At 29.7% G+C, this 21,229-nt stretch overlaps 1 protein-coding gene across 1 annotated transcript in view; it reads right to left on the bottom strand.

Annotated features, from left to right (window-relative positions):
• LOC113385910 (extracellular serine/threonine protein CG31145) overlaps positions 1–15,005 on the bottom strand; it is a gene marked incomplete at its 5' end in the record, with an annotated part of 49,884 nt that extends 34,879 nt beyond the window's left edge. Inside the window, 2 exons of the mRNA XM_026623735.1 lie at positions 2,748–3,002; positions 14,041–15,005. Of these exons, the coding sequence (XP_026479520.1) occupies positions 2,748–3,002; positions 14,041–15,005 (1,220 nt within the window). The remainder of the gene's footprint in view (positions 1–2,747; positions 3,003–14,040) is intronic.
• Between the last annotated feature and the right edge of the window lie 6,224 nt (positions 15,006–21,229).

Here is a 21,229-nt window from a genome sequence, read left to right as displayed (position 1 = left end):
AAACAATATAAATCCAGACAAAAATGTCGTGTACAATAAAATGATACACGCAAACTTAGTTTAAAATTCATTTAAATGATGTAATATACTATGATAATTTGTTTCTATGTAAGTACGCAAAGCGTTTACTTAATAGTCATTACACTTAACCCTATATGGGCCAAATTTTTGTTTAATATGCAAAGGAATTAGGACACCATAAAATCAGTATGTATTCAAATAAAAAACAAAGAAATCTGTTCCAACGATTTTTTTGGTATTAATGAATTATGGGACTTTCAATTTCAAGTCACTGCGGCCTATAATGTTCATCCTTCTGTGTATGAAAATGTTATTTAAGGTTGAAGAACTTGTCAAAGGTGTAAAGTATTGATATTGGTTGTCGACAACCATTTAAGAGAAAAATACAATCAATTGATCAACATTTGAAATAATATAACTATTGTAGAATCCTGTGATATAAATTTAATCTACACGAGTTTTAAAGTCCTGTGAATTATATTTAATAACTTATATTAGAATGAATCAGCCCCTTTAGTAATCAATTCCAGAAACAAAAAGCAATAAAACTCTACATATATAAATACTTGTAGATTTATTAAGCCGAGAGGAATGTTGATTTACATATCGATATAGAGTAGGGTAGGGCACCAAGATCCAATTTGACTTTGAGCAATTATATTGTGAAAACCAAACTGATTATATCTCAACAAATAACACATATCAAACCAACAATTATATGACTATGTACAGTAAAACTCCCAGCTAATTCATATTTGTAAAAAATTGTTTTTTGCTGTTTTTTCTAAGATTTTCCTCCTGGTCCTTTTTACCCCATAGGCGAATGGACTGTCAGTGGTCATTGGACAAACAGAACCAATTAGTTTTAATTTTAGAGAGATTTTACGAAATAATAGCTACAATATTCAACCAATGCAAAATATAAATTTCATGGGTATATTTTTGACAGAGATCGGTATATTTTTACATTGATCTGGTATTTCGTCAGAAATAATTATCAGCTTAGTTGAAATAACTATTTATTTAACTTATCTTGTAAAATTATTCTTATAAAATTGCTCTTGTTAACTTAATTTACTTTTTATTTACTACGTTATATTGTTTACAAATTTTCCGGGGTAAAGTTGGTCCTTGTCACTCCCCCACCACAAGTAAATTTTTATAGAGGTTGTATAAGAAAAATGTAGAATCTAACTAAAATGTTATTTAAGTAAAACCATTATATTTATAAAACATTTAGATAACCTATATCTGAAAGTTATCTCAACCAAAAAAACTAACAGGGTTTTCAAACATTGCCGTCTCCTTTGAAATATTGTTGTTAAAATTTTTTTAACTTTACTTGTTTTTGAGGTGGTAGAGCCTTGTTCTACCCTATATCACTAAATAAAGCAAAGTTTATTCACTTTTTTATAATGACGGATTAATCAATTACCTACAGTCAACTAATCAAACACTTGATACCTACCATTAGCAACAATGAATCAAGAAGATCTAAATTAATATTATAAAAATCTTAAATCTGGTTATTACCTTATTATTAATGTAAGTTTAAAACAGTCTTTTGCTTTAAACAAAATTAAAATATTATAAATATTATTAAAAATAACTAATATTGAATTCATTTAATTTATTTAAATAATCATCTTTTCTTTCTCAAAATTCTGGCCTGCCATTTACTTTTTAACTTTCCGTAGGGTAAGTTATAGTAATCGCAAAAAAATCGAAAACGAAAATTTTTATATATCTTTACGTTTCAAAGATTTCTGGATATTTTGGCATACCTTAGAAAAAATTTATGTATGTGCAGAAACAAATTTTTGTCGATGATTTCTGGAACACCGCTTTGACTAATTCAAAAACCATTAGATTTATATTGATAAGGAGAGCAAAAGTGCCAAAACGGTAACTCAGTTTTCAAGAGGACGGAGTGCCCGATTTTAGTAATTCAAAAAACGGTTATGGACTCTCAATAAAAATAAGTTAAAAAAACGCCTGTTGGCGGTCAAAAATGATAATAGACATATTCAAATCAAATTGTCAGATATTTTATAAAGATTTTCATAATGTGTACACATTTTGTGTAAATTTTATTGGGTTCCGTACCAAGATTTTTAAATTTGAAGTTTATTTATATGGTTCAAACAAAGGTTCTCGACATTTTCGACAGTGGTATAACCGATTTGTATAATTTAACAAACATTCGATTCATATTGATAAGGAGACGTGCTGATTAGTTTTTGGCGGAGGCAGGTCTAGATGTTCCGAAGATGCGGGACAAAAGGCGCCAAAAACGGTAACTCAGTTTTTAAGAGAACGGAGCGTCTGATTTTAATCATTTATAAAACATTTTACTTGTATTAACAAGATGAAAAACTGATTAAATTTTTGGGATGGATGGTCTAGCGATTATGGACCCTTAATAAAAGTAAGTTAAAAAATGTCATTTGACGTTTATTGGACATATGCACATCAAATTATCAGATATTTTATAGAGATTTTAATATTGTGTACACATTGTGTAAATTTTTTTGGGTTCCGTACCAAGTTTTTTAATTACAGTACGGAAAGTTCCAGCAATTTGTCTTAAGGCACAATGCTATGCACTCCACTAGTTGTATTCTGCTTAAGTAAAATATTCTACGATACGTATATTTTTGATTGTATTCACAATGAATATAATCACAATAAACAATTTACTAATCATACAATTATGTTCGACTTACCCCAATTCCAGACCAAGAAGTTCGCCCATAGTTCTAAGACGCGTCGACGGTCTGGCTTTGCTGTCATCGCGGATGACTTCGGCCGCCGCCAGCGGAGGCGCCGGACCGCTCGGGTCTCCAAATTTAACAACCAACCTCTGGAGGTCCGTGAAAGGGTCATGAGGTGCGCTCGTCACGGGCTTATTTGGCGACACTTTTGTTTCTGTCTCGCCGTATCCTCTATGATGAACCGACCCTTTCTCACGGGATGTTTTGCTGCAATTAAGAATAGTAATTATTAGCTATATGTGAATGATATATTTTTTACAAAATATGGTTCTCGTGATTCCAGTAAGATGTGATATTTAATCAAAATTCAAAACTTTGGTCGTTTGTCCATTCTCAGTTATCAAAGCCTTTTTAACTTCCCGTAGGGCAAGTTATAGTAATCGCAAAAAAATCGAAAATGAAAATTTTTATATATCTTTACGTTTCAGAGGTTTCTGAACATTTTGGCATACCTTAGAAAAAATGGATGTATGTGTGTGTGTGTGTGTGTGTGTGTATGTATGTATGTCTGTGCGTGTGTGTATGTATGTGCGGATACAAATTTTCGTCGACGATTTCGGGAACACGGATCAACCGATTTGAATAATTCAAAAAGCATTCGATTCGTATTGGTAAGGAGACGTGCTGATTAGTTTTTGGCAAAGGCAGGTCCAGCCGTTCCAAAGATACGGGGCAAAATGTGCCGAAAACGGTAACTCAGTTTTTAAGAGAACGGAGCGTCCGATTTTAATTTTTAAAAAACATTTTACTTGTATTGACAAGATGAAGAATTGATCAAATTTTCATGAAAGCAGGTTTCGCGGTTTCGGAGATCTAATGATAAAAGTGAAAAAAAATGCCATTTGGCGGTCAAAAATGATCATTAGACATATGCACATCAAATTATCAGATATTTTATAAAGATTTTAACAATAAGTATAATTTTTTTTTACATTTTTATGGGTTCCGTACCAATGCTTATCGGTTAGACGGCGGCGCGGCAGTTGCGCGCTTTGACATTTTGTCTCTGTGCAGATAAAGCAGTACGATTGCTTTGAAAAACAGTTCAGAATTTCCAAAGTATGTCAAAATTTTTTTTCAAAAAAAGTAATTTTTTGTCAAATTTATAGTTTCTATCTAATTTTTTCGAAGTAAAATTTTTTCAAAAATGTTAATCGTTTTTAAAAAAATAATTTTTGGTACGGGAAGTTCCAGCAATTTGCCTTAAGGCACGATGCCTTAATTGCCTTAAGACAGAATTCCACTTACAGCTAGTTACAGTTCCGGTCGTATTTGAGTTGTGTACTGTATACATTAGAGTTTGTCGGTTTTCAAAAACCGGTTTTAAAAACCGGTTATTTGGCGAAAATTATGGAATTCAAAAACCGTTTTTTTAGTGAAAGAAGTCGGTTTTCACTGTATAAATGGAAAATGACAAATATAGCCAAATATAAAAGATAGATAAAAGCGTTTTGATTCTTGAAATCATATCGGTTCAATAGCATTTTGAATCTTATCAGCCTGCAATCAGTCCGAGAAAGGTTTTCTATATATTAATTTAAATTTTTATACCAGTGTATATATTAATTTAAATCAGTGCGGCTTCTTCTTGAAGAAGTAACTTCTTCTACTCAAACTTAAAAAAAAAAATTTAAACCCTAGAAGCCACAAATTAAAGAAAAAAAAACTTAGAATTATTATATCAGGCTTTAAAAAAACCATAATTTGGTGGCAAGTATGAAAGTATTTTCTATTTCAGGAAATATTGCGAGTAAACAAGGGACACGTCTAAGTAGCAATTCGATAGACGTTCTAAGTTTTTTTAAATCAAATTTTATTAAACAAAAAAACAATTAGAACTTTTAGAATTAATTAATTAAAATTACTCCGAACAGACAATAGCCGAGTTTAGCTTAATTGTTTTTAAAACTAAAATTGATATTAACAAGTATGTATCAACATGTATCTATTTTTTTTACTTCAATGAATTTTTTTTTTAATTTAAAAATGTATTATTTTAATTTATTCGAAAACTTTTCTTTCACTATCATAAAAATATTTTTATTCTCATATGTGAAAATGATGCATGAATAACGAATAATTATTTTCAAATTTACTTAATCCAGATAAACTATTATTTTTAGTTCTACTAATTAAAATTAAAATAATTTGGTTTCTTATCTATAGATAAGAAACCAAGTTATATAAAGTTGAACAATAAATAAATTCAGTCAAATACTGCTCTGAATTACACTAAATATGAGGATAAATTACAGAATATTCGAGCAAAAATTTATTTTCTATATAAAATTCGAAAACCGGTTAAAACCGGTTTTTCAGTAAAATTAAAATTTGAAAACCGGTTTTCTGAAATGTCCGTTTTTGTATAAACCCTAGTATGCATTCATACAGCGTTCAGTACTTATAAAGCATAACTTTATATAACGCACATTAAAAATAAAGACAAATTAAAAATTTTTATCAACGATATGGAGATAGAACAAGTAGAAAAAATTAAATATTTAGGTATGATCATAAATGAAAAACTAGATTGGAATGATCATATCGAAAAAATAAGTAAAAAAATTACAGCCCTCTCTGGAGCCATAAGGAGGATACGCCATCTCGGCATAAAAAAAGAGTTAATTCTAAAATCTCATATAATGTCGATATTAATGTACGGCCTGAAGCCACACCACTAATAAGAACATAAGGATGCTGCAAAGGATGATAAGCAAAACCATCAAAGCAACATACAATTACCCTCATCTCACTCCAACAGTTGAACTTTTAAACAGAACAAATAACCTACCACTACAGAAAACGATAGAAATTGAAAAATGCATTCTAATATTTAAAATGAAAAATACTAAAATCAAAACATGTACAACAATAGAAAGAAGCCAGGATATACACAAACATCACACTAGGCAGATTGAAAACTATCTTATTAAACACTCTAAAACAAATAAAGAACGTACCTTTAGAAGTGCAAGCAGCCTTTTCAACAAATTACCTACCGAAATAAAAATATTGACAAACTTGAAGAAATTTAAAACTGAATTAAAAAACTATACCAGATATAAACAAAATTGACCTTATTAGTTAAATGTGACTTTTATACTTGTTTTCTTATATAGATGTAATATTTTAAAATGAAATAATATAAAATACATAAATATATATGTATAGGCATAAATGTATAAAGCAATCCATAATCTCTTATACCAGGCACCAATGCCTGCCTGAGATATGGATATACTCGTATACGAAATGTATATATTGCTAGATAAATAAATAAATAAAAAAAATAAGTATGTTGAATAAAAATATTACTAAAGTTAATAAAATAATGATTAATTCTTGTTTACGCAAACTAAACTTGCATTATCTGCCTTATCGACGGAAAATAATTCCGAGTACTACGATACCATCTCCAAATTTAATTCGACCGAAAAGTTAAGTTTGCTTTCCATTGTGGGAGTAGTAATGATTATGATAATATATTTAATTAGAAACTCCCAACATAATAAAAAAATATAAATTTATTAACTGTAAAAATATTTCGATATCAAAAAAATACCTGACATGTCCGATTGTTTTTTACAAATCAAAACCAGCCTGCTTGATATCGCCACACCATGATCAAGTATGAGATCTATAGATTTTGTTTACAAAAGATTTTGTAATTATTAACTTCGATATTTACACTTTTTACTTTATTTATTTATTATTTTTAATTATGTTACACAAACTTGAATACCTTTATCAAACACACCCTCCTCTTGAGAATGTAGTACTTTAGCAGATTTATTTTTCATATTATTAACTTCCCGTAGGGCAAGTTATAGTAATCGCAAAAAAATCGAAAATGAAAATTTTTATATATTTTTACGTTTCAAAGATTTCTGAACATTTTAGCATACCTTATAGAAAAAATTGATGTATGTGTGAATGTGTGTGTGTGTGTGCGGATACAAATTTTTGTCAACGATTTCGGGAACCCGGATGAAGCGATTTGAATAATTCAAAAAACAATCGATTTGTATTGATAAGGACACGTGCTGATGAATTTTTGGCGAAGGCAGGTCTAGCCGTTCCGAAGATATAGGGCAAACAGTGCCAAAAAACGGTAACTGAGTTTTTAAGAGAACGGAGCGTCCAATTTGAATAGTTCAATAAACATTTTAATTGTATTAATAAGATGAAAAACTGGTCAAATTTTCATGAAGGCAGGTCTAGCGGTTTCGGAGATCTAGTAAAAAAAGTAAAAAAAAATGCCTTTAGGCGGTCATGATCATTAGACATATGCACATCAAATTATCAGATATTTTATAGAGATTTTAACAATATGTATAAATTTTGTTTACATTTCTATGGGTTCCGTACCAACGTTTATCCGTTAGACGGCGACGCGGCGCTTACGCGCTTCGATATTTCGTCTCTATGCAGTTAAAGCAGTACGATTGCTTTGAAAAAAAGTTCAGAATTTCTAAAATATTTCAAAATAAATTTTTCTTCAAAAAGTCTTTTTTTCAAAAAAGTTCATTTTTGTCAAAAATTTATAGTTTCTCAAAAATCTAAATTTTTCAGAGTAAATTTTTTTCAAAGATGTTAATCTTTAAAAAAAAAAATTTTGGTACGGGAAGTTCCAGCAATTTGCCTTAAGGCACGATGCCATGCGCCCCACTAGTTTTTAAACAAATCATGATAATGGCATACGAAACCCCCAAAATGTGTGTTTTTGTATAAAAGTTATGCTTTATTATTACTGAACGCTGTATGAATGCATACAGTACATTTTGAAAAAAAAATAGATAAACTGTTTGAAAAATCATAATATAGGGATTAATAATATTGTTCAATTCATGTTTTATAAACATTTTAAGTTTTTTGTTACCATACAAAATATCAATCTTTATCAATTATAAGAGGGTAATTTTTATGCAAATTACTTTTATGATTTAAGAAAAATGGACCTATTTTACGAAAACGTAGTTTACAACGTTTGGAGATTGATTACCATATAAGTAAAATGAAGTAAATGATTAAAATTAAAATATTAAAAATGAAAATTAATAATAAAATAATAAAATAATAAAAATTTAATGTTAATGATGCATAATTAAAAAGAAAGACGGAATCATTTAATACTGTGGATAATTATTTAAAAGGTGCAATCTTACATATTCACATTTAAAAGAACGTATTCTTTAATTACGCAGTTTTTAGGAGACTGATAATTAAATATATATATATATATATATATACGAATATTATTTATCACTCGCAAATTAAATTTCTGACAATATAAATAATGTTGACACATGTCTAAATGAAAATTGATTTCATTTGTTCAAATTAGATTCAACTTTTAGTTGCGTAAAGAAGCATTTTCTATAAAATAAATACCCAGATATAAATTTGAATACTAGTATTTTAAAGATACAAATTATATACTTGTTTATAATCTATAAATGTCTATATTACCAAAATTTAAAATAGTCATCATGATCAGGCAATAACAAAAGTTTGATATGAAGTGTCATTGCATTTGATATGTGAATTTATTGAAAAGAATATAATCAACGCCAAACCGATTTATTTCTTATTCAAGATGTAATATAATTACAATAGATGATAAAATCCTTCGACATTCTATCGCAAAACATCATATCTCAAGAGTTGATTGCAAATTAAGCTTGAAAGCTAGAAAAATATATCGAGCATGGATGATGATGAGGTTAGTGTACGAAGACTCCCCAAGGCAGTCTTCTTTATATTAATGGTAACAGTCACATTTGGCTTTGCGGAAAAATGTTTCTGGGCGATAAGTAAAATGTTTTTGCGAGAACAAATAGAATACACAACGGATGAAGTAGTAATGATCATGCATACAGTTAACATGCTAAAATTTCTAGTGCAGCCTGTGGGATCCCTCTTTGTCGACAGTATAAATAATAAACTGATAATTATTGCAATTTGTCATGTTATAGAGCTGATCGCTCTAATTCCAGTTGTCGGCATATCTCATCCCAGATGGAGAAGCATGGGTGCGTACGCTTTTTACGCATTCTTTACAGTAGACATATTTACTAGCATGATCTCAGGAGGTGCACAAGGCTCATTTAACGGAGATCAATTCAAATTTCCAGATCAGCGACCGATTTTCATAAAATTTCTTCAATTAGATTACATATTCACAAATGTGGCAGTACTTTCTGGTATGTTCATTGGTCCACAACTTAAGACAGAGTTTGCCTGTTTCAACGAACAGGACTGTTACATAATTGGATATGGTCTAAGCCTTTTGTTTAGAGTAATTGCTTTCATAATCCTCGTTTCTGGATTAGCCTTTTATATATACAGGAAAGTAGAGCAACGTGTAGCACCCCATGTTTTACGGTGCATAGGAAATGGAATGGTGAACTCCATCAAAAACAGAAAAACCAATCCGAAACCGCATTGGTTAGACCATGCTGAACCACAATATGGAGCTCAACTTGTAGCCGATATTAAAAGAGTATTTCAAATAATGATAGTCTTCTCAGTGGTGCCCATTTATCAAGGTGTTCATACCCAAATACATACAAAATGGTTTTTCCAAGCATCAAGACTGAATGGAAAGGTTGGAAACGCTTTGATCATACCTGAGCATTCCCAGATGCTAAATCCTTTATTAAGTATAATTTTAATACCGCTGATTATGAGGTTTCTTGATCCCTATATTTTTCGCTCTAAAATGGATCGCCCATTTAGACGCATGATATTTGGCGGATTGATGGTTGCCTTGGCGTTTGTTTGTGCGGGCGTGCTAGAAATGATGATTCGGCGCGATGCTCCTAATCCAGTGCCCAAAGGAACAGCAATAGTCAGCGCAGTTAATGGGTTTGATTGCATTAGCTTAGTTACTTTAGAAGACCGACAACTTACATTAAACCCATTCGGAAAATTCAACGACGAAAATTTCAAAATAGACAGAATAAAAAGTGTGCCAATCAAAATCGCCGGTAGTTGTTTTGAATCTGTGGAAAGTACCATTCATATTGTGCCTCAACAAGCCGTTCTTGTTTTTATAAAAAACAGTTCTGGTGTAGCTACAGTAGAACATTCTTTCCACCAAATAGACAGAAGTGAATCTGGATTGCCTATTTTGACCGTGATTGGAGCTGATACCGGAGAGCCCTTACACGTATTGGATTCGAAAGATGTAAAATTACATTTTAACCCACGAAAAATATTGGATACCGATTTAGATAAGAGTAGATCCATAGAACTGTTGCCTGATACTTATGAGTTGTATCAGGATGGGAAACAAGTTCTCAGTTTCCAAGCGCGTCAAGGAGGAGTATATTTGGCGTTAGTTACAGGGGGTTCAGGCACTGTATACACTGTCACAGAACCATATGCATGGCACATGGCATGGATAATACCTCAAAACATTATTATCATTTTTGGAGAAGTATATTTCGGTATAGCCATGAACGAATTCGCATACTTGGAAGCGCCTATGTCCCTCAAAGCGTTTATTCAAGCATTATATTCCTTTTCAATGGCACTAGGAGAATTGCTTGTGATTATTGTAACTTGGTTTAGCAACATGGAACAATATCAGCAGTTCTTTATGTCTGCTGTCGCAATATTTTTGGACATGGCACTACTTTTGATAATTGGACTCAGGTTTAGGTCAACCACTCCAGAATTAGCAGTAATTTAAAAGATACAAGTCATCTGTACAAATGTAATGGAAAGGCGATTATTTTGAATATGTTAAGCTCACATTGTCAATTACTCACACTTGTAGTACCATTCGCAAATTTTGTACATATTAGTAATGTTAACAATCACTGTGATATGATTATTGATAATATGAATACAAAAAATGCATTGTTTGAATCTTTTTTTTAAATTGAGCAATAATAAAATACATATCACTTATGATAAATAAAAATAATTAAATCTAATAATTTAAGAATCACGTTAGTGTAAAAGCTAATTACACAAAGGAAAAGTTATATGACTGCACTATTTACAAATAGTGATAAAATGTGAAAACTTTTTTTCATATATAATTATTTCATGCTAGTTTATTATAATTTTATCAGAATTGCTTCTGAGTAAATAAATACATATACAGTGTTCAAATGACCAACATCAATAAAATAATGTATTGAAACTGTGCTATTTCCACGTGCATATTATTAAATTATAAATTTATTTACTATAGTAAATAATCAATAATTGCAAAAAGTATTAATTCACTCTTTGCAAGTTAATCAAAATATTTCCAAAAGAATATTGCGCCAAGTTTCGAAATGAATAATACTTCTAATGGAATAACAAAAGTGTCAAATTACAAATAAAAATGTGCAATTTGCTGAAGGCGCCATTGAAGCCAATATTGCTAACGCCAGTGTTTTGTAATAATAAATGTTTAGGAAAAAACTATTTAAAATCAATTATACACAAAATGGTGATAATAAATAAGTAGATGTAATGAGCAAATGGTTTCTAATGAGAGACCAAAAATTTCTTTAATTCTCTTCCAATTCATTATACAAAACTATTTTGTAAAAACTTTTTGTAAAAGATCAAATCTGATGTTAACAGCATCGTATTATGCAGTTATTAATTAAATTACTGGAATTCATGGATAATAAATATAATTATTATTAAAAATAAATCCAAAATGTGGTTCAAAATTCTGAAGGTGAAAAGCCAATGCAGAAGGGTAAAAGGGTAAAAATAATTATGTGGATTTGAAGAAAATTACAAGGTGAATATGATTTTAAAATATATAATTTCATTGCTCACATGTAAATCAGAAATATCAAGTAGTTGCTACAAATACTAAACTGAAACTTAGTCTTAATTCCATGCATTTGATATATAATTTGAAATCTAGTTTAGATTTTAACTAAAACTACTGAGAAAATGTTAGCGTTATGAATTTTTAGCTTTGATATTCCGAAAATAATTATTTATTTCAAATATTTAAGCCTTGTTTAATTAATTATTCGCTTCTAATTTAATTCAAATATTTAAGCCTTGTTTAATGTTTAATTATTCGCTTCTAATTTTTTTATACACCAGTTATCCTATACATATTATAAAAAAAGTTATTCCTGAAAAATCTTATTTTACGCTTATATAGTCCTTTGTATTAGCAAAATAGATTTTGTTTTTTTTGTGCCAATCTAAATGAATAAAAAAAAAAGATCATAGAATAATAATCGATTTATTATTTGGTTATTTCTTTAGAATTTTATTGTTTATTAAAATTAACTTTATCCTGCCAATAATAATAATTTATTTATAATAATTTATTTTGTATGAATGCAAGATCAATTTCCAATTACCCTTATTTAATAAATTAAATTAGTAAGGTATTAAATTTTTTTACTTAAAAAAAAATTAATAATCTTTAATTTTATTTATTTCATGAAACTTGATTGTAATATTTTTCTTGCAATTAATATATAAGGTTTTGTTTACCAAATCAAATACGCGTATTAATTTATGCTGAAGTTGGAAGAATCTAATTACAACTATTCATATTCATGCTTTTATTTATAATTCTGCTCATTTTTTGCGGAAAGAAACTGTACACCCTTTTATTTATAGCCAAGGCGTTTATCTATTATTTCAAATAATATCAAACTATCTTAATATAAAAATTGCTATTATTGTATTGAAGTAATTAATATATGCCAAATCATAAAAAATACTTCAACTAAACTTAGTTGCCATAGAATTTAATATAAATAATAACATCAGTTGCTCGCCCAATTACATCAGTTACCCGCCAAAAATGTCCAAAATGTTCAGTCGTTTCTTAAATTAGCCCAAACAAATATTCAGACAAACAAAATATTAAGAAATGTTAAATTGGTTGAAAACCTAGGGGCTTGTTGTAACAGTTGTTTTTTACTGATTATATTTTTACGAAATAAAGATGGAAAAATGGATGGAGCTGCAACTATTCCTCTACCAAAACAAATAAAAATAATCCCATAACCGTTGTTCAGTATTTTACAATTAATCAATTCCTAGAGAAGTGCGGTATTACAACTTACCCCGTGTTTGAGATTAGTTGTAACATCTGCCGAAATAAGTAGTAACAATAAAAACTATAATAATGCCTCTGATAATTTGTTTTTTACTGATTTTTTAAGAAAATTGACTTGTTTCTAAGTATTTCTTTCCATGTATACGAAAACTATAATTATTACAAATAAAATATATAATGTCTTCTGCAATTTAATTTTAATCATGAATCAACGTTATATACAATAAATACCATAATGCAAATAAAAAATATAGTGTCTCCTCTTATACAATTTGCTCACATCTTACATACCAAACAATCTTCTTTACTTAAATCTGTATATAATCCTTGTATATTACAACTAGCCCCAAGGTTCTGTTTCAACTAACCCCGGTGTGATTATTTTACATTAATCAAGAAAGCTATTTACACAATTTAGCAATTACTAAGCTTGTTACACATTATCAAAAATTTATAAATTTTAAACAAAATAAGACATTAAAAATTTAAAATTAGTTGATAATAATAACACAAACCTAAATTTTATGATAAATCAACTTTGTATCACCCCCCAAAAATGACGGCCATTCACAATGATGCTTACTGCATCAGCCTGCGGGACCATAACTATGGCAATATAATGCAGGACGATTTAAATGTCCAATTTGAACAAAAAAAAATTTAATATCTTTTAGAATTCTGTTGAAAAACTACTCTTACTAGTTAACCCCGTTACATAAAGCCCCATATTGTGAAAAATGATGCACCTGCACAATTCGGTTTACTGAATTGTGCCTGAGGGACAATAATGTGCAGGATGGTTTAAATGTCCAATCGAGACAAAAACAATATTTTGATATCTTTTAGAATCCTATTGAAAAATGCCTGTTACTGGTTACCCCCATTACATAAAGCAACTATCTCTCCTATTGTGAAAAATTATGCACCTGCACAATTTGACAAATTACGCACTGTTTACTGAATTGGCTTTCAGGACAATAGTTATGATAATAATTAAATTTCCAATTTAAATTTGGTTTAAATGTCCAATCAAAACAAAAAATTAGATCAATATCGTTTAAGATTCTATTTAAAAGCACCTGCTACTAAATACTCCTGTTACAACTAGCCCCAAACTTCCCTTATTAAAAAACGAATATTCCAATGTATATGTAGAGATGTTTAGATTTAAATAAAAAATAAGAAATTCCTACTCACTTTTCTACAATTTCTTGTTTCTTCTTAAACGTCATATAAGCTTGATTAGGTCCATCCTCATCAACCACGTACCGGACGCGATCATGTGTTTTGAAAAACCTTTGCCTGGAAACTCCAAAATCCATTTGAAGGTCGACGACCAGCAATAGAGTGAAGAGCACCAGGCCCACCGCGAATCCCAACACCATCCGCTCTTTGAGCTTCATCGCCCTTATGAGCATCCTGATTATTTCCGGAGATACTATCAAAGATGAAAGAAAATCTCGGAAAAACTGGGTCACTATTTCCGCGGGATTAGACGCGCACGGCTCCCGTCGGCGGGCACATCGCACCGATACTGAACGCTCTGGACATTTGTCATTCGCCGAACGGTTATCGTTCGGTTGAAGGGGGGAGAAATTGATTCGTTGCTGATTATTGATTGCTGATTTGTTTAAATCTATTTGACTCGATGATTTTGTTGATAAGGAGGTTAAATGATTAGCTTGGTCGATGACACCTTGATAGCCCTGGTCAACTGTTGACGGTGATGATTTATTATCGTTGATTGGTACTTTTCTGCGTCTTGCTGGTCTTTGTGGAGGAAGTTCTTGGATTAATGGAAGATGATCTTCAACACTTCTAGTTTTAGTAAATTTTATATTATTTGCTATAAGTTTCTGGTGACTTGACTCTCTATTCTTGATTGGTTTTGGAAATTCCTTATATACTGCTTCCAAATCTTTTCTCTCTTGTTTCTCCAATTCTCTTTGGCTTTTCGTGGAATTTCCAAATCCTCTTGTGTAATGTGCCGGCACCTCTTCTACACTTTTTTGCTTCGGCAGAAGAAAGTTTCGTGTATTTTTGATTTGATATGTTTTGCCTGCGATTCGTCTGTAGCGGATCTCTGGCGATGGTTCGTGGTCTAGAAGTTCCACGAGTGCCGAGCCTGCTCCCGCAGTGCATTGCAGATGCTCGTCCAGTTTTTAAGAATGCTCGAAAATATCTGAAAGAAAAAAATAAAATTATTAAGACGATTGTAAAACAGGAAAAATTTTAATATTTTTTAGTTATATTTTTAATAAGAAATTGAGAATTTACTAACAAATGCATGCAACTTAGAAATGTATTTAGTTTCATTTTTATTTCTATACCGGTAAAAAATATTAGTCGTATTTATAAAAAATAATCTCATATTTCAATACAAGAAAAATATATCACTGGCTCCTCTGACGGAAATCAAAACTTGACACACACAACATTTACTTGCAAGAAAAGCTACTATCTAACCAATTTGGATATAGGGAATACAACTATATCCAAACCAAAGATGTCAAAACTAGTAGAGTGCATGGCAACCAGCATGAGCCTTAAGGCAAATTGCTGGAACTTCCCGTACCGTAATTAAAATTCTTGGTGTGAAACCCAAAAAAAAATACACAAAATGTGTACACATTATTGAAATCTCTATAAAATGTCTCTTAATTTGATGTACATATATCCAATAAACATTTTTGACCGCCACATGACATTTTTTAAATTTATTTCTATTGAGAGTCCTTCGCAAAAATTTAATCAGTTTTTCATCGTGTCAATACAAGTAATATGTTTTTTGAATTATTAAAATCGGACGCTCCGTTCTCTTAAAAACTGAGTTACCGTTTTTGACACTTTTTGTCCCGTATCTACGGAACGGCTAGACCTGCCTTCGTAAAAAACTAATCAGCATATCTCCTCATCAATACGAATCAAATGTTTTTTGAATTATTTTAATTGGTTGATCGGTGTTCCCGAAATCATCAACAAAAATTTGTATCCGCACACACACATACATACATCCATTTTTTCTAACGCAGAAATATATAAAAAAAATTATTTTCCAAATGATCTAAATCAGTGTTTCCCAACCTTTCATGGGTCGCGCCTCATCTTAACGTTTTTAAAAACGTTGTGGCCCTCATATAAAATATTTGACCATGAAAAATGAATTTATTTCTTAGGAAATATAAAAGATAAGCCCTTAGAACTCACTATCAAATTGTGATGAAAACTTCATAAGTGAAACATATTGTAAAAATTTAAATTCAAATTAATTTTATTACTGATATTTCTACACTCAATCAAGTCTATTTCTTTTTTCTAACTTTTCGAAGAAGAGTTTTGTTTTTCTAGACGTTATTTTGACATTTTCTAAACTTTGTCTCAAAAGCTGGACCGATTTCAGAAATTTAAAAAACATTAGATATATTTCAAGAAGAACTCACGTTCTTTACACGTAAACTAATATATTGATTTCTTATTGATTAACTTTATTATAAATAGTTAATCTATACATTAAATTGTACATGTATGAGCGAGTCGTTGAGTTTATAATCTACATCCGTTAATAAGATTTATCATAATTATTTTGTTGTTAATTGTATTTATTAACACCTACAAGTATTTATTTTCATATGAAAGTACTCAAGATTTATTACAATACGTTATAAGACTTAATATAGTGATATGATAGATAATATTACTAATATCTATCATACTATTATATATTATAGATAATCTAACTTTTATCTATCATACTTATTTTTACGTCTTAATCTTAACCACTCCTCTAAGATTATTATGTATTATGTATAAAAAATAATTAAAAATAATGCCAAACTCTGTCCTAGCATAGCATTGAATACTTTCATATTATGCCTAACAAAAAGCTTATTCTATATTTGGATATTTTATAATAAGAACACAGACCAAAACTTATAAAAATATTTCGAACTTGCATTTTTTAAAAAATTGTCACAATATCAAAAATTGCTTACATAGTGCAATCTGCATAACCCACATACCGTATTGTCATTCACGAAATTTTTATTATGAAATTTTGTAATATGAAACGGTTTCCTGGCTAATTAAAGCATTCTTTTGAATTTATTTTTAACCATTTACAATTGAATTATTAGTATATGTAACTATAAATATGATTAATATTAATTTGAGAACGTTCTTAATATATTTTTAATAGTTTCTGTTTAAGGGTGTAGATCTAGAACAATGTTGATTAATTAATTCAGTTTGATTAATAAATTCTAATGTAAAAATTCAGAAATAAAGTACAAAAAATCTACTTGTTCCACAGTAGATAGATGTGTAGATAGTTATATTTATAATTATTTTAAGTGAAGTTTATATCATATTAATCAATTACTCAGAAAACAATGAACTAATAGCATTAAAATATGATAATTATATTTAAAACTCTACAAGAAGTACCCTCAATTACTATTTTATGCAAGAGCACTTTAGAATTTTACATTTTCTTTGTTTTTCTTCGAGTCGAACTGACAAGATTTATGATCATATTTTCCGCGTCCTGAGAAGAAATTTGATTAGAACTTTACTCATAAAGAAAATCTAATATTTATGTTAGAATTATATCCTGAAATATCTGCTGTATTTTTGATAAATTGTGAAGTTAATAATAATTATTATATTATTTGTCTTTCTGTATTCACGATAAGAATAAAATTTATTTTATAAATTTTACTTTAAAAAAAATTAGATTTTTGAGAAACTATAAATTTTTGACAAAAATATACTTTATTTTGAAAAAAAAAATTTTTTTTGAAAAAAATGTTTTCTTTATTTTGAAATAATTTGGAAATTCTGAACTTCTTTCAGTTCGATTATATTGCTTTAACTGCAAAGAGACGAAATATCAAAGCGCGTAAGCGCCGCGGTGCCGTTTAATGAATAAACATTGGTACGGAACCCATAGGAATGTAAACAAAATTTATACTTTTTGTTAAAATTTCTATAAAATACCTGATAACTTGATGTGCATATGTCTAAGGATCATTTTTGACCGAGGCTTTTTTTTACTTTTTTCACCAGATCTCCGAAACCGCTAGACCTGCTTCATGAAAATTTGATCAGTTCTCCCGAAATCGTCGACTAAAATTCGCACACATACACATACATACACGCACATATACACACATACACACACACTGAAACATCCATTTTTTTTAAGGTATGCCAAAATGTTCAAAAACCCCTGAAACGTAAAGATATATAAAAATTTTCATTTCGGATTTTTTTGCTATTACTATAACTTACCCTACGGGAAGTTAATTATATATAACATTTAACGATTACTTGCTCGCATTTTCATTTTCCCTTTTATTCAACAAGTTTGTCTCAAATTTTTGAACATATAAAATCTTATTTTACTATGAATCATGTTAAAATGGGTTCGACCATGAATACCAATTATGTGAACTACTTTCAGAAACAGAATATTTGTGGTTTTGGATACTAGTTTATTGCTTGATATATTCGGTTAAAAATAATAACATTTGTATTTTTTTGCATGCAGCTTTTTCGTTCAGGTCTATTTACGTTCTAAATGCTACATTGTTGCATTTAATGTCGCGTTGCATACTGTTGTCATTGACCGACGAGATCGGCCACCGAACTTGAAGAACATGATTATGGTAAACATTTGATTTTTTAAAATAATTAATTAATCATAAAAATAATAGCTACCAAATTATCATTAGGGCTATGAAATATGATTGATAAATCGCTAAACTATGCATATCAACAACTATTTTCGAAAAATATTTACTTTTTGTATTCAAATTATATAATTTTTGGTCCCTTCTTCCCCCTTGGTGTTATTCAAAATTAACACCCCCCTCCCCCACCAATCATCAGATGTATTTAATTAATAGACGCTCCCTACGATTATATACAGGGTGCGCCATCAATATGTGGTCAATGGAAACATTGAATAATGTTGAAAATGAAGAAAGTAATAATTTGATCGACGTTGTTTTCCTAACCTAGCTAAAAAAGGCTTTAAATCTGATAAAAAAATTATCAAAATTCATTGAAGGGCTTGCCCGTAGGTAAGCGGTTAAGAGCGACGGGACCTGAATCAGAGGTCCCTGTTTCAATACCCACTTCGAGCAGCCTGTTGTCAGGCAGCAGTGACAACGATTTTCACTTGGAAATATAGATAGCAATATATTTTCAAGTAAAAATAGCCCTCACCCGGTATTGCTGCACCAATAAAAAGCACCATTAGATTAATTCTAATAACCAAATCATCAAATATGGATGGATTAACCATTGAGTTACTATCTCAAATACGAAGTAAGGAGAAGTTTCAGCCCAACAGCTCATAGGACGTAAGGATCTGATTGCTGTTAAAAAAATATATTCAAAAAAAATATTTAAAATAGAATAAAAAATAAATTCATTAAAAATTGTTCAAGTTATTCAACATTGACCACATATAAATGGCGCAACATGTAGATATTTCATTGATCTTATTATCGATATTACACAGAACTGAAAATTCATTCACATTATTATTATATACGATATACACAAGTAGTACATAATTCATTAATGGTTTGCAGGAAAAACAATTTTATAAAAAAAAGTAGAGATTGAATATTAAAAGCTTGAGAAGGAACTAAGTGCCTCACAATTGCAAACTAAACTTAGATTATGAATGAATGAGATTTTTGTAAGCATGTAATAAAGACAAACAATATTTCTATTATATTTTCCTACAAATTATTAATTGATATTTTGAGAATTAAAAAATAAATAAACATAGTCAAAAATTAAATTTATTTAAAGTTTTAATTCTAGAAGGTGATGAAGTAGAGTTTTCAAAAAATAGGCACCTGATCATAGCCATGATTTTAGCCCTATATAATATGAAGAAAAATTAGAACGTTATCGTATGATTTTCGAAGAAGTTAAAATGAAGTTTTTTCACAAAATAGCAACTGCGCGAAAAAAAAAATTTACGATTTTTTTTATATTATAGAATTTTTTAAAAGTACATAGTAACAATCGGAATTTGGGGATAAGCGTAATATAAACTGAATGTGAAAATATACTGAGAGTCTTTGAAAAAGTCTCTGTGAAAATTTCAAGTAAATCAGTCCATTAGAAGTAGAGAACTTGTGAGTCAAACAGCTTTATCTCCAAAAATAATTTATATTTTGGTCAATCCTCTTTTACATATATTTTTGAGAGTTCAACTTTGAAACTTTCAACATTTTTTTTTAATTCTAGGCCAAAATACCTCTTGAACATTATGTCCATGAACACACTTTGCAAACCCTATTCAAAACCACTAGAAACAGTGGTGTTGTCGAGCCGGAACGCGCCGGAACGTCGTTCCGGCAAATTAGTTTTGGGAAGGAACGCGTTCCGGCAAGAAAAAATATAAAAAAATCGCTACATACAATCGAAAATGATTTAATAAGTAAATTTTATAAACTATTATTCAACTAATTTTTATTAAATGTTCTATTGTAATAAAGATACATATATGTGCACACAATGGGTTTTGTAATAATTTTTGTTTCCGAACGGAACCGGAAAAAACATGAGAACCGGTTTTTGAACCGCTTTATGAACCAGTTTTTTAAATTTTAGCGTTCCGACAAAAAATATTAGCACAACACCACTGATTTTATCAAAGTCGTTTTTAATTTAGTTACAAATTGAGGTGTTTGAACTAAAATATTAATTACAATACAGTAGTGTATTTCAAATTTCACATATGTTACTTTAAGACCGAAAAGTGTCTGATGCCCGATTATTTCGGATATAAGTTGGACTTGTTTCGGACATAGCAGGCGTTAGTCGAATAAAATAAATAATTTAAGACATTCATATAATGGAAATTGATTGTAGCGAGAAAAGCAATTCTATAAATACAAAAGCATAGGAACTGCAAAAAAATGTAATATTTTAATAATTGGATGATTTTTTTGCCGTCTAAGGCTTGTAAATTTTTACATTCCAACATTTATTGGTAATTTTTATAATGATTGTTTTATTGACATTTATTTATTGGTAAATTAGTTGACAATTTATAGTAAAAGAGTTACCCTGATATTTCAATAGACTTATTGTCTAAATTTCGGCCTACAATTTGAGATTTGTATGCATATTCATAGAAACTTTGATCTTTTAAAAAGCTGATGAAGGTGCTGTGGAATTGATGATCACTCAATTATTGATTAACCTGGTAGTAGATTAAAAAATTGGACTCCTAGACTAGTAATTCCCAACGTGGGGCACACGCCCCACAGAAAAATTTATTTTTAAATCCAAAGGGGGGAGGCAAATTAAAAAATTACACGACTTTAACCCACTTGCTTTAGGTGATTTGAAAGTAATT

This window comes from Ctenocephalides felis, unplaced genomic scaffold (assembly GCF_003426905.1).
Source record: "Ctenocephalides felis isolate EL2017-DRISC unplaced genomic scaffold, ASM342690v1 CF-g0.4_SCAFFOLD_00845, whole genome shotgun sequence".
NCBI lineage: Eukaryota > Metazoa > Arthropoda > Insecta > Siphonaptera > Pulicidae > Ctenocephalides > Ctenocephalides felis.
This window is presented reverse-complemented; position numbering and strand designations above follow the sequence as displayed.